The 15340-nt window shown below is 34.0% G+C and overlaps 1 protein-coding gene across 1 annotated transcript; it reads left to right on the top strand.

The window, feature by feature from the left end:
* The first annotated feature begins 9785 nt into the window (after positions 1-9785).
* LOC143048754 (zinc finger protein 593-like) lies at positions 9786-14755 on the top strand. Its single transcript, XM_076222629.1, has 3 exons — positions 9786-10068; positions 12122-12184; positions 14477-14755. The coding sequence occupies exons 1-3, from the start codon at positions 9875-9877 to the stop codon at positions 14628-14630; spliced, it is 411 nt and encodes a 136-aa protein (XP_076078744.1). The 5' UTR covers positions 9786-9874; the 3' UTR covers positions 14631-14755.
* Positions 14756-15340: the final 585 nt, after the last annotated feature.

Genomic DNA, 15340 nt, shown 5'->3' with positions numbered 1-15340 from the left:
GACATATTACAATATATATCTAAGTCCCTGTAGTCACAAATGTAAATGACATTAAGACAAGGTATATCTAAGTCCCTGTAGTCACAAATGTAAATGACATTAAGACAAGGTATATCTAAGTCCCTGTAGTCACAAAGGTAAATGACATTAAGACAAGGTATATCTAAGTCCCTGTAGTCACAAATGTAAATGACATTAAGACAAGGTATAGCTAAGTCCTTGTAGTCACAAAGGTAAATGACATTAAGACAAGGTATATCTAAGTCCCTGTAGTCACAAATGTAAATGACATTAAGACAAGGTGTATCTAAGTCCCTGTAGTCACAAAGGTAAATGACATTAAGACAAGGTATACCTAAGTCCCTGTAGTCACAAATGTAAATGACATTAAGACAAGGTATATCTAAGTCCCTGTAGTCACAAAGGTAAATGACATTAACACAATATATATTTAAGTCCCTGTAGTCACTAAGGTAAATAACATTAAGACAATATATATCTAAGTCCCTGTAGTCACAAAGGTAAATGACATTAAGACAAGGTATAGCTAAGACCCTGTAGTCACAAATGTAAATGACATTAAGATAAGGTATATCTAAGTCCAGTTGTCACAAAGGTAAATGACATTAAGACAAGGTATAGCTAAGTCCCTGTAGTCACAAAGGTAAATGACATTAAGGCAAGGTATATCTAAGTCCCTGTAGTCACAAAGGTAAATGACATTAAGACAAGGTATATCTAAGTCCCTGTAATGACAAAGGTAAATGACATTAAGACAAGGTATATCTAAGTCCCTGTAGTCACTAAGGTAAATGGCATTGAGACAAGGTATATCTAAGTCCCTGTAGTCACAAAGGTAAATGACATTAAGACAAGGTATATCTAAGTCCTTGTAGTCACAAAGGTAAATGACATTAAGACAAGGTATATCTAAGTCCCTGTAGTCACAAAGGTAAATGACATTAAGACAAGGTATATCTAAGTCCATGTAGTCACAAAGGTAAATGACATTAAGACAAGGTATATCTAAGTCCCTGTAGTCACAAAGGTAAATGACATTAAGACAAGGTATATCTAAGTCCATGTAGTCACAAAGGTAAATGACATTAAGACAAGGTATATCTAAGTCCATGTAGTCACAAAGGTAAATGACATTAAGACAAGGTATATCTAAGTCCCTGTAGTCACAAAGGTAAATGACATTAAGACAAGGTATATCTAAGTCCATGTAGCCACAAAGGTAAATGACATTAAGACAAGGTATATCTAAGTCCATGTAGCCACAAAGGTAAATGACATTAAGACAAGGTATATCTAAGTCCATGTAGTCACAAAGGTAAATGACATTAAGACAAGGTATATCTAAGTCCATGTAGTCACAAAGGTAAATGACATTAAGACAAGGTATATCTAAGTCCTTGTAGTCACAAAGGTAAATGACATTAAGACAAGGTATATCTAAGTCCCTGTAGTCACTAAGGTAAATGACATTAAGACAAGGTATATCTAAGTCCCTGTAGTCACAAATGTAAATGACATTAAGACAAGGTATATCTAAGTCCCTGTAGTCACTAAGGTAAATGACATTAAGACAAGGTATATCTAAGTCCCTGTAGTCATAAAGGTAAATGACATTAAGACAAGGTATATCTAAGTCCAGTTGTCACAAAGGTAAATGACATTAAGACAAGGTATATCTAAGTCCAGTTGTCACAAAGGTAAATGACATTAAGACAAGGTATATCTAAGTTCCTGTAGTCACAAAGGTAAATGACATTAAGACAATATATATCTAAGTCCCTGTAGTCATAAAGGTAAATGACATTAAGACAAGGTATATCTAAGTCCAGTTGTCACAAAGGTAAATGACATTAAGACAAGGTATATCTAAGTCCAGTTGTCACAAAGGTAAATGACATTAAGACAAGGTATATCTAAGTCCTTGTAGTCACTAAGGTAAATGACATTAAGACAAGGTATATCTAAGTTCCTGTAGTCACAAAGGTAAATGACATTAAGACAAGGTATATCTAAGTTCCTGTAGTCACAAAGGTAAATGACATTAAGACAAGGTATATCTAAGTCCCTGAAGTCACTAAGGTAAATGACATTAAGACAAGGTATATCTAAGTCCAGTTGTCACAAATGTAAATGACATTAAGACAAGGTATATCTAAGTCCCTGTAGTCACAAATGTAAATGACATTAAGACAAGGTATAGCTAAGTCCCTGTAGTCATAAAGGTAAATGACATTAAGACAAGGTATATCTAAGTCCTTGTAGTCACTAAGGTAAATGACATTAAGACAAGGTATATCTAAGTCCCTGTAGTCACAAATGTAAATGACATTAAGACAAGGTATATCTAAGTCCCTGTAGTCACAAAGGTAAATGACATTAAGACAAGGTATATCTAAGTCCCTGTAGTCACAAATGTAAATGACATTAAGACAAGGTATATCTAAGTCCAGTTGTCACAAAGGTAAATGACATTAAGACAAGGTATATCTAAGTCCCTGTAGTCACAAATGTAAATGACATTAAGACAAGGTATATCTAAGTCCCTGTAGTCACAAAGGTAAATGACATTAAGACAAGGTATATCTAAGTCCCTGTAGTTACAAAGGTAAATGACATTAAGACAAGGTATATCTAAGTCCCTGTAGTCACAAACAAATTCCAGATTTGAAGACTTAGTTCCTATGCTGGTGCACTTTTTTCAGAACTTTTCGTAAGAGGGGGCCTGTTGACTGACCTTCAGTTATTCCCTATATAATCAACCAAATTTTTCCACCGCCACCCCCCCCCCTTTTTGATCCGCCTACGACCTAGGTGAGCGACACACTCTCTTTATAGCCTTTCTCTAGTTAAAAATGTAACCCCATTAGGGCACCATATTTTCATGAGTCGGAACAGGTGCTCTGTTTATATACAGTGTAGGTACTCCATCCACCATTCCACATTTTGGTGTGCACATATTTACAAAGAAGTCCTTACTAATATTTTGTGTGTTTGTTTATTAACTTGAAATCTATATAAGCCAACTTCAAAAAATGATAAGCAAGAAAAGATCTAAAAATGTTGCAGAATTTGTTAGTTACTGTAGACTATACAACATCAACCCAACAATGTTAGATCTGTAAATTTGCTTTCGCAAATTTTTTGTTCTTCCCTCGCCGGGATTCGAACCCTGGCTACCGAGATATCGTGACACCAAATCGCCTGCACTGCATTTTTATGAAGCCCAGGTGGTTGTGTGGTCTAGCGGGACGGCTACAGTGCAGGCGATTTGGTGTCATGATATCTCAGTAGCATGGGTTCGAATCCCGGCGAGGGAAGAACCGAAAATTTGTGAAAGCAAATTAACATTTACTAGACTATCGCTCGGTAATCCTAGTCCACAATGCTGGAGAGTGTCCATTGTTGAGGATGTAAACGAGTAGTCGAGTACTAGAGTATCGCTCGGTAATTCTAGTCCACAATGCTGGAGAGTGTCCATTGTTGAGGATGTCAACGAGTAGTTTAGTACTATAGTATCGCTCGGTAATGCCGAGTATCGAATACCAAGATGATACTCGACTAATTGGTTGGCTAGATATAGGAAGATGTGGTGTGAGTGCCAATGAGACAACTCTCCATCCAAATAACAATTTAAAAAAGTAAACAATTATAGGTCAATGTACGGCCTTCAACACGGAGCCTTGGCTTACACCGAACAACAAGCTATAAAGGGCCCCAAAATTACTAGTGTAAAACCATTCAAACGGGAAAACCAACGGTCTAATCTATATAAAAGAAACGAGAAACGAAAAACACGTAAAAATTACATAAACAAACGACAACTACTATACATCAGATTCCTGACTTAGGACAGGTGCAAACATTTGCAGCGGGATTAAACGTTTTAATGGTACCAAACCTTCTCCCTTTTTCTGAAACAATAGCATTACATCACAACATAGAAAATCACACGATAAAATCAATTGGCTGTCAGAAAGTATTTGTCTTCTTAAAGAAAAAAATATGTTCATTAAATATAAATCAAAAGTAAACAAACCAACATACTTTTCGATTGTTTGTGCTTAATTGTCATTTAAAATTCCGACGAAAAGAGGTTGGCTATGAACAAGGGTACCTTTCAAAGGCTTGCACACTGTTAGCTAAACGTGTCTTAATCATTCTACCACCTATATATACCACCAGAACAAATATGTTCATCCGCTGGACTGTTAGTTACGCAACAGAGTTGAAGAACAGACTCGTCACAGAAAAATTTCACAAAATATCATTTCTACAAATGAGTTACACCGTGTGTCGACCATCCGAGAACCCTTTGTTGATCAGTAAATGTATTGCTTTACCATTTTCAAATACTGTTGTTTAAGTAATTATTTTTCTATAGATGTTTACTCATAAATTGATTATATTATTGCCAGTTTGTATCTTTAGTAGATGTTGAAAATGAGTCATTATAGTCATGGTATAAAGTTCATTTGACTATTAAACAGTCGTAGGTAATAAAAATTAAAGATTTTACGCCCACAAGACAATGACCCACAATACACAAAATGGGTAAATTTTGGTGTTTCCATTTTATAAATGAGCGAATACTCGAGCCAATACTCCATCAGATAGTAAATCTTCGCCGAGATATGCAAGATAAGCTACAGGACACTTAAAATGGTAAAAATGTCATTAAAATCAATAAATATATAAGAAGTTAATTGAAATTTTCAGCCAGGAGACTCATTTGTGTCTTGTTTATTCAAGTTTCTATCTACATATATATCTATTATATTATTCAGATATTAGTCAAAAACACGAAAAGGTGGTAAAGTCGTCATTAAAGATCTAGAGCTCCAATCATATTCAGCCGATTTCAAATGTGTTAAAATAATAATAATATTATTATATGATCTTATATTTGTGCTAGTACAAAGGAGAAGATTTTTGCGAAAAGTAACGGCGGAGAACCTCAACAGAGCTTATGGTGTATTGTTATGGGTGTTGCTAAACGGCAGAAACGGAAAACGAAACGGAAACGGAAAGAAATATTCATATGGACAGCCATGATATAAGGAGGAAATGGAAAGAACTACGAAAATAATTAACGACTGACGTATAAATGAAATCACACAACAATTATGTTGACAATAGAATAAGAGCTAGATATCAAATAAATAGCAAACAGTTTTGGAAATACATAACATTGATTGCTTAAAAAACACTGAAGATGAAGAGCACGTGCAATTCATCCAGGTCTATGTGCATCTTAAACAATAGGAACTCTCCAACATTATAGACTTGAATAGTTCATGATAAAAATCTTTCTATCTTCTTTAGTTTTTACCCAAAACACAGAAGAGGATGAAAAGTCGTCCGTCATTTAAGGTCAATAATAACTTTAGAAAGTTTACTTTAATACTATAACGGAAATATCAACTTGTTTGTAGATCTTGACTTGTTTCAATAGTTTCTAGCTATCAGTTAAAGTTTATTTGGTAACAACACCAAAGATTGGTAAGATCATTAAGAACGAAGACTCTAATAACGAATCGACTAACGATTTCGCCGGACATTTTTACCTCCTTGTAAATCTTGTGTTGCTGGTAACTTTTGAAATTTATAGTTTTTAACTATTTTTATATTTTTCTATACTATAGGCAAACAGGGAAAGTGGTAAAATGTGTTATATAAGGGCGATAACTCATATTAGAAATCATATGACCATCAGGTTTTCAATAGACAACACTTGTATTGCAATCCTATGTTTTATTTCAGCCATGTCGGTTGTCTTGGCTGGCAGGCAGGGTTATCCAGACCATTTTTTAAACTAGATACACCAATGATAAGTAATGCCAAGTTTAACGGAAACTGGCAAACGACTTCCTTTAAGATATGTGCTTGGTAACATTTGGCCCAGTAGTTTCAGAGAAGATTTTTGGAAAAATCAACAAAGACGAAAACGGACGACGGACGTCAAGTGACGTGAAAAGCTCACTTAGTAGGGCCAGGTCAGATTTAGAAAAAATAACTCTCAAAGTATACCACCATTAAAGACTAAAACCAGCAGAAAACGAACATGAATCCCGCTGCAAATGTTTGCACCTGTCCTAAGTCAGGAATCTGATGTACAGTAGTTGTCGTTTGTTTATGTAATTTATACGTGTTTCTCGTTTCTCGTTACTTTTATATAGATTAGACCGTTGGTTTTCCCGTTTGAATGGTTTTACACTAGTAATTTTGGGGCCCTTTATAGCTTGTTGTTCGGTGTGAGCCAAATCTCCGTGTTGAAGGCCGTACATTGACCTTATAATGAATAAGCGGCTACACATTTTATCATTATTCACTATAATTTTGCAACAATCATCAATAGTACCAGCTGAATACCTGATGAATGGAGAACAGCAGACGTTTGAACTGTACATTTGCGCTATGCATTCTCTCTAAGATGCTCTGACATATAGTATATGCTCCAACATAATGCGTAACCGGCTGGATTATTATAATATCCTCAATGCTTTTCGTAAATATCGTAGTTGCAACTTTGTGCTGTCATTACCTTTAGTTTATATGTTGTGTTTTGTAACGGTACTATTGGGTGTCTGTTTGTCTATCTGTTTTTTAGTCTTTTGGTCCTTTTGTGATTTTAGTCATGGCGTTGCCAGTTTATTTTCGACTTTTGAGTTTGAATGTCCCTGTGGTATCTTTCGACTATCTTTAAATATTTTTAATAATAGTAAAACATCATACTGAATAGTGACACTATTTTCTATTGGAAAAAATGAAGAAAAAAATCACAGTTACTTGAGCGACTGATTTTTCAGAGAAGAATTAAGCGGTATGATATTTAAAGCTGACTGAGAATTTGAATGGCCTAGGACTTGACTACGCGGACTATATTGGTAAGGAAATTGTGCAAATTGTATATCCATGTAGGCCATCTAGGAGATGCATATATTTGCTTTTCCGACGGTAATACTAAACAGCGTACTCAGTTTAGTATTGTAATCGGGTGAGGAATGTTTGCATAGTGAGTGATTTTGTCAATTTAATTATATTCTTCATAAAAATAAAGATCATATTATTCTAGTTTCCGGGTTTCCTTATCGGTTGTTGTCCATATATCATTGTCCCATTAGGTTTCTTTTTAGTTTTCTTTCCATTATACACGAAAAGTTACAACGAAAATCACTAATACATGACAACGCAACAAGGCCCAACAAGATACACCACATCAAAATTCAAGACAATTAAAAATGAAACAAAAGAAAAAATCGATGAAAAGCATTTCCCCGAACTATGATGTTTTACTTCACAACCTAACTATAGAATCGAGGCCAATGTCCATCTTTTTTAGCAAAAATTTAATTGTGTGCTGTTGGGTTACTTTCTTATTGACATTTATTCAACTTTTTTTTTAAAATAAGAAAACTCGAACCAATTACTGAATCACATAAACGACGTATGCATGATCTAGCCTGGGATCTTGTATTTCAAAAACAGTCTCATCATGATATGTCCTGCTAATTATTTCAATACTTTATGCTCTAAAATCTTTTAAAGCCGACTTTAAATAAATCTTTTATGGTTTGTTGTTATGCTAATGAGAAAAGCTCACTTGGCCCTTTTTTTCAAGGTGAGCTAAAAATCCGGAATTTTATAGAGTGTGTGACCAATACTGGTTTGGCTTTTATATGGGTTACACTAATGACTGGACCGAATGACAGGACCGAATGACAGGACCAAATGAAATTTGCTAATAACTTTTTTCATTTCTCAAAGGATTGATCTCAAATTTGAAATATAATGTATGTATGTACTGAGATTCCGCCAATTAAGACGCACTCCTTGATTGACTGCAAGGGTACAGCGGATCCATGTACACTCCCTAAGGATTAATGGAGATGTGTCCTTTACAATATTATCCCACCTCCAGAACAATCCCCACCCAACACCGCCCAAGGGAGCGTGTAGGACACCGGGAAGTCTGTTATTATGGTGGAGGGAGCCGAAGTACTCGGAGAGAACCACCGGGCCACTCGGTGGAAACAGACAAACCAGAGAGATATCAGAAGATTGATCTCCAGGTCAAAGTAACCTGGGAACAGCTAGTATATCTAACTCAAAGTTCCCGTTAATATTATATATTCCTGCTGTAACTATGTATTTGCAATTGGTTTATGAGAATAAAGATCATTCATTCATTCATTCAGAATATTTTGTATATTAATTACTGGTCATAATCTGACACGTCTGAAAACAATTATAAAGTAACAAACAAAAGATGTGACATAAGCCATAAATAAGTTGATAAATCCAATAAAGATTGTGATGACAGTAATTAAAATCACATAATAGTTCATGTCGTTGTTTTATTAATATTTTCAGAATAGCAAATAATTAATTATTTCCATGTATTACTTAAGGAATGCTCGAGTAATTGCAGGGTATATCTTGTTAGTTTTATTTCTTATAATAAACAAATAAACATTTCTCGAAGTATGCCCGACCCTTGCATGCATGGTTTCTTGGTAGTTTTACATATTTTCATAAAATATATACTGAAGCAAACATTTTCACGGACTACTTTAAAAGGTTTGATACCTTTCCAAAGTGGCTTAAATTGGACTTCATGATATCAAGAAATATTATAATGATAATTGAATATTAAATCTTAAATTATTTAATGAACTATCTCTTAACCTATAAAATGATTATATGTAATAACATGTAAATATTTCAAGATCTCTTTCTTAAATATACCAGAGACATCATATATGTCTCTGAATATACTGATCATTCGTGTCGGCTTTTTGTCCTGTGACTCTCTGTCCTCCAACATACGTTTAGCAGCTAGGTCAAGATTTTTAACCACCCGTGATAAAATATATTTTCCTGAATTTTTAAGAAATATCTTACTATAATTATGGATCAGAATTGAACAATTTCAGTAAAATAAGAAAGAAATTATGATTCAGTTTCATCGGCCAGATCATAGCCGATGTTGGTCAGGTCACATAACAGCAAACTTTCAATACGTTTTTTTCTATATTTTTCTTATATGATGTGCGAAATGGTCTAAATTGTCATTATTTCAAATTTGAGAGGAATATTCTGACAAAAAATAAAGCATGATGAGAATTTTTATTTGGTCCTGTCATTGTCGAGGATTGTCCTGTCATTGACAACGTTGACCAGGTCACATTACACTGAGACTACTATAACATAGTAGTCTCAGCATTACAGCAAGCTTTTTTTTTTTACTTTTTTCTTATATTTATGTATAAAATGGCACAATCTTCACATATTTCAAATTTCAGAGAAATATTCTGAAAAATAAAAGAGTGATTAGCAATTTCATCTGGTCTGGTCATTGTCGAGGTTGGTCAGATTACAGATTACAGGCCATGTCAGTCAGCGATGTTCATGTCACGTTTTCGAAAGTTTTTGAAAAAAATCTATATTTTTTATAACATTTTGGTTTCAAAATATGACATATCATTTTATATTTCAAATCTGAGATAATTCCTTTGAAAAATAAAAAAGTTATTAGCATTTGTATTTGGTCCTGTCATTGTCGATGTTGGTCCTGTCATTACCAGAGTTGGTCATGTCACGTTTTCTAAAGTTTCTTAGAATTTTTTTTAATTTAAAAAAAATCTATTTATAAAATGATGAAATCTTATTATATTTCAAATTTGAGATCAATCCTTTGAGAAATGAAAAAGTTATTAGCTTTTTTCATTTGGTCCTGTCATTCGGTCCAGTCATTAGTGTAACCCTTTTTATATCACACCACAGACTTCCGGCTATTGCACGTGTAATAACACAAATTCATCACAAAGTTTATTTATTTTTTCTGAAGATAGCGATGGGGAGGTACGCAAGAAAGAAGCAACATAAAGGTGATAAACCTTTGAAAGAAAAGTATCGAACAAAAAGGAAGACAAAAGATTTAGACCAAATTCACGAAGATATGATACCTAAAAATTCCACCAAACTTCTGGAACAAGAAGTAAATTTAGATAAACCAGGCGGTGCTCAATTTTATTGTCTTCATTGTGCGTAAGTTTTATGAGTTTATATATTTCTCAATCAAAATATACATGAAGGGTGGTTACAGATCATAACATAGATTTTGTGTTCTTGTAGCATTTGAATATGGCAGGGGATCTATTTTCTCAGAGGGCACCCAAGCCAAGGGTTTTCCCCTTAGGATTTTAAAAGGCGAGAACATGGAAAAAAATCACATACTCCGCACGTGCAACAGTTCATAATCCTCAATTATGTGAAGATGATATTGTATTAGTCCGAGATTATTCTGACCTCCAATAGCTGTTTTGCCAGACAAGCTGGGGCTGTGGGATGTCAGAGCTCGCCCCATATCAAAAAGTGAAATATTTGCCCCTCCAAAATAGATGCGCTGCTTCATCGCTTCTGGTGCCCACTAACGGTCTTGGAATTATATAAATCGAAAAAACAAAAGTTAAAATGTCTGAATCTATGGGTCACTGTGAAAACTGTTGAAATATGAGAAAATTAAAGGTGGCAGGTAGATGAAACTTACATCAATGAAGAGATAAATAAAAAATGAACAAATTGACACCTGATTTATATAATTCGAAGACCGTTTTTGTCCAGAATGGTAGATGGACTTATGCTTTATACAACATGTACAATGCAATATTTAATTTTACTACCAACTGAAGAAATTAAATCTACCATGCAGTGCTTACAAAAAGTACAAGCACTTGGTGGATTACCAATATCCCCTTTACAAAAGGAAAGATTGCTGAATTTTTCGTTTCTGTTCTCTCTAACTTAAGTTTGTTTTAACTGAATTTAATGAAATGTATATATAATCTGATAATGTTTATTACCACTAAACTCACTTAAAATTCAAATTTTGGCAGCTTCACTTTTAGAGTTCTTGAGTTATGTCCATTTATAACGTTATATGCTAGTGAGGGCATCATCTGTGTCCCTATGGACACATTCCCTATTTAACATGTTTAAATTTTCTTCTTTGACGCCTTACAGAAAGGTGTCAAAAGTAAAAATTTAAAATAGCCTACCTTGATGTCATAATTATTTGGACTATGGCGAGTCCATAAGTGAATATAGTTATCAAAGGTACCAGGATTATAATTTAATACGCCAGATGCGCAAAGAGATGAACTTGTATTTCAAATTCTATATATATTCAAAAATATTTCAGTCCTTAATCTCCTAAATGAAAGTTGTTATGGAGATACCTTCATGACAAATAACAGTGAAAATTCTTGAACAGGTGAAAAATTCTTACCAAATGACTTGAACAGGTGAAAAATCTTACCAAATGACTTGAACAGTTGGTGCATGACGATAAAATATACATGATAATTGTAACGTTGGTAGCCTATATATATTAACTAAGAGACAAGCCATGTGTACTGATTAACATACTTTAATATAATGCTACAGCTAAGTAATCAACACAAATACATAAAACAATAAGACACGACCTTATCTGCTATGTCCATCAACACAACACGTGTGTGAACTCTGAACTATATAAAAATTTATAAATGAATGAAAGTTACACGATTACAATAATGCAGTGGATATCTAATGCTAAAGAAACGTTATCAGGGGATATCTAATACAAAAGACATTTTGTCAGTGCTTATTCAATATAAAAGATACACAATAATAAAATTGAGAATGGAAATGGGGAATGTGTCAAAGAGACAACAACCTGACCATAGAAAAGACAACAGTAGAAGATCACCAACAGGTCTTCAATGTAGCGAGAAATTTCGCACCCGGAGGCGTCCTTCAGCTGGCCCCTAAACAAATATATACTAGTTCAGTGATAATGAACGCTATACTAAACTCCAAATTGTACACAAGAAACTAAAATTAAAAATAATACAAGACTAACAAAGGCCAGAGGCTCCTGACTTGGGACAGGCGCAAAAATGTGTCGGGTTAAACATGTTTATGAGATCTCAACCCTCCCCCTATACCTCTAGCCAATGTAAATAAGGTTAGTTTAAATATGATTACTATTATTATACGAACAACATTGAGTATGATGAGCTGATTGGTTAAAGATATTTTCATAATTATTTTACAGAAAATACTGCATAAATAACCAGGCTCTGACAGAACACTTCAGAAGTAAACCTCACAAGAGAAGGTAAGAATTGTTTGTGTAATATTAAACTTAACCCCATAATGTATTATCAACTTGGTGTAATCATGGTAATAGCTCCCAAAACTATATCCCATGATGGAAAGTATTATCAACTTGGTGTAATATTTCTGTCACAAAACTTATCCCCATATTGAAAGATATCTTATTGAATTCTCTTCCCACATATACACTTCACATATAAAAATAGAATTCTAAAGCAATTATTTTGTATTAATGGTTTTGATTGTACATGTATGACAGTATAAAGCGTAAAGTTATCTATCTCCTTGCCTAAGAAAGCTGACATTTTGAATTGGGGAATGTATTGACATGTAATTTCTACACTAAAAAGCAAAACAACTCGCATGTTGCACCTCAAAATCTACCTTTTATTAAATTTTATTACATTCTTAAGCGTCACAGAAGCCCAGTGTTAACGTTTGACACCAGAAGCATACCTATAACCATGATAACGTCACCTAGTTTAGTGATCAAAGAAGATAACATCTTTTTCCCCGAATTTTCTGTAATGAAAATATTACACTGAAATAATGTTTAAAATTTATATATGAACTTCTTGTTTTGCATTAGAATTGAGATAACTGTATTGTATTTGAAGCTTTGCGGACGTCCATCAGTAGTTTTACTGTGGCAAATACCCGTTTACCTGACTCCGCTATGCGTCACCTGAAACTAAATTTGCAACAGTAAAACTACTGATGGACGTCCACAAAGCTTCAAATACAATACAGTTATCTCTTAATTGACATCCCTTAAATCAACATAACATGACAACAGACAAGTGTACATGCAAAGGATCTCATATCAAAAGAAGGATCTTACCACATGACAATACTTTGTAAAAAGAAGATGTGGTACGATTGCCAATGAGATATCTCTTCACAAGAGACCAAATGACACAGAAATTAACAACTTAATTTAATTCTTTATTTATTTAAAGAGGATTGCCAACAGCCAGAGGCTACGCGTGGATCTCCTCAACATAGATGTATACAGATTCACAATTATCAAAGTTTTGAATACAAACATGTTAAACACAAGACAAGACAATATGTACAGGACAAGACATACAAATACTACACACCCATCCAATCACTCGCTCATTCTTACTCACATGCACACGAATTAACAAACATGTATGATTCAGTAATATAAAATAGTGATTATGGAAAGACAATTTTGAGCACAATCAGGTCAAAAAAAGTTTTTAAGCTATCGAGAAAATCTGTTTGAAGATTTAATAAATCGAAACACACACTCGAACATCTCTAAATTAGTATCATCAGACAAATCATCACTACCTTCTATTAATATTTTGCTCAGATAGTTGGGACATAGATCCCGCAACATTGCTATATTTATATCTGGACAAAGCAGATTCTTAATTCCAAGTAGAAGAGTAATCCGATAGTTCGTGTAACGGGCGCAATGAATTAAATAGTGCTCAGTGTTTTCAATGCAGTTACCTGGGCAGAGATCGCAAAACCTATTTAATGTTAGATTATATTTATACAAGTGGTCATTAAGAGCACTAAGCCCTAAGCGTAATCTAGTATGAATCTTTTTCTCATAACCATGTCCTCGTGAATATATTTTTTTACTACACAAATTGAGATTCTTCTTTAACAACCTTTTGAAACTTGCCAAAGATGTTGCTGTAATTAGTTCAGCTGACAAACTATTCCAGTCTCTAATCGTAGCTAGAAGAAAAGAGTTATAGTATGCTACTGTTCTTGACCTGATGGGTATCAGGTTAGCATGTGTCGTCTTAAGTTATAGTTTTCAGTATTATGATGGAACAATGGATGAAAATTACAAAGATAATCTGGGACAAGATGATTTTTAATTTTGTACAAGTATGTAAGTCTATGAACTTGACGGCGTGTTTTGAGAAGCTCAAGACCAACCTCTTTCAATAAAGTGACATGTTTTGTGACCCTGATTGCCCCAGTAGATATAATGCAGGCACGTCTCTGTACATGTTCAATGTTTGCAGAATCGGCGCTAGTGCAGTTATCATAGATGACATCTGCATAATCTAGCAATGAACGAACAAATGTTTTATATAATTTTTCAATGCATAAATTAACAACTGTAGGTCACATTTGAACTCAGTCATGTGAAAATGGTCATCAATTTTGTCTACTAGCAACTATATTTGTGTTAAGTTGAAATATTTGATGAAACTTATCTAATGTAGGCATTACACAATAACATTTGGTATAAAAAAGGAACACTTATTGAAATGCACTGTATAGTATTTTTATCTTTCAGGGTAAAAGCATTACAGGTTGAACCCTACACACAAGCCGAGGCAGACAGAGCTGCTGGTATGGGATCTTACAAAAAACCCAAAAAACTACATGTAGAAACACAGTCAGTCAAAGAAGATATGGACACTGAACTTTGTGAGGAAGACAAAACATGACTGTCACATGATCAGAATAAATTGGCTGTGATAATGTTTGTTTGTTGACTAAAAAATGAAAAAACAGACTAAAAAAGATAAAAAGTGTACACAATATTAAAGTAAAATGTTAAAAACTCTAATAACTTTGATTTTGACAAGAGTCATTTTGCCTCACCTGTGATGAAAGTTGCTGAAGGGAAGACATAGGTGAGGCTTTTCGAGTGGCAACAATGATGGTGATGTTGATGCAGTCAACAAGTTTTCTGTTTAAGTCAGATTGATAGGAACTTCTTGTGTTAGATAAATGATATGTTCTATAACCATGATAAAGTTGCTTTACTGTCAGTTCATATCAGTTTGACAATTAATGGTCTTGACTCCTAGGTTATGGTCTATTGATTAGCAATTTTACCACTAAATTCTTCTATAGATATAAATATTTGGTTTTGAAGTTTGGTTGTAACTTATTTCAAATGGGTAAGAACATCCTCCTATTTACGGAAATGTTGTTTACCTTGTCCGGAAATTTAGAGAAGATCCTGGTAAACTTATTGATCCTTTAAATAAACTTATTCTGAATGGTTACCAATTCAACACTGTAGTAAGATCATTGAATATTGTTTTTTTGGGGTTTCTTGTTGACCACCCTGTAAAACCCCCATACAGATGAAACTGCATGTTGACATGTTCAAATCGAACACACCATGTACCACTGAGTTGAGACAGTG

The sequence above is a fragment of the Mytilus galloprovincialis genome, chromosome 10 (genome assembly GCF_965363235.1).
Source record: "Mytilus galloprovincialis chromosome 10, xbMytGall1.hap1.1, whole genome shotgun sequence".
NCBI classification, from domain to species: domain Eukaryota; kingdom Metazoa; phylum Mollusca; class Bivalvia; order Mytilida; family Mytilidae; genus Mytilus; species Mytilus galloprovincialis.
This window is presented reverse-complemented; position numbering and strand designations above follow the sequence as displayed.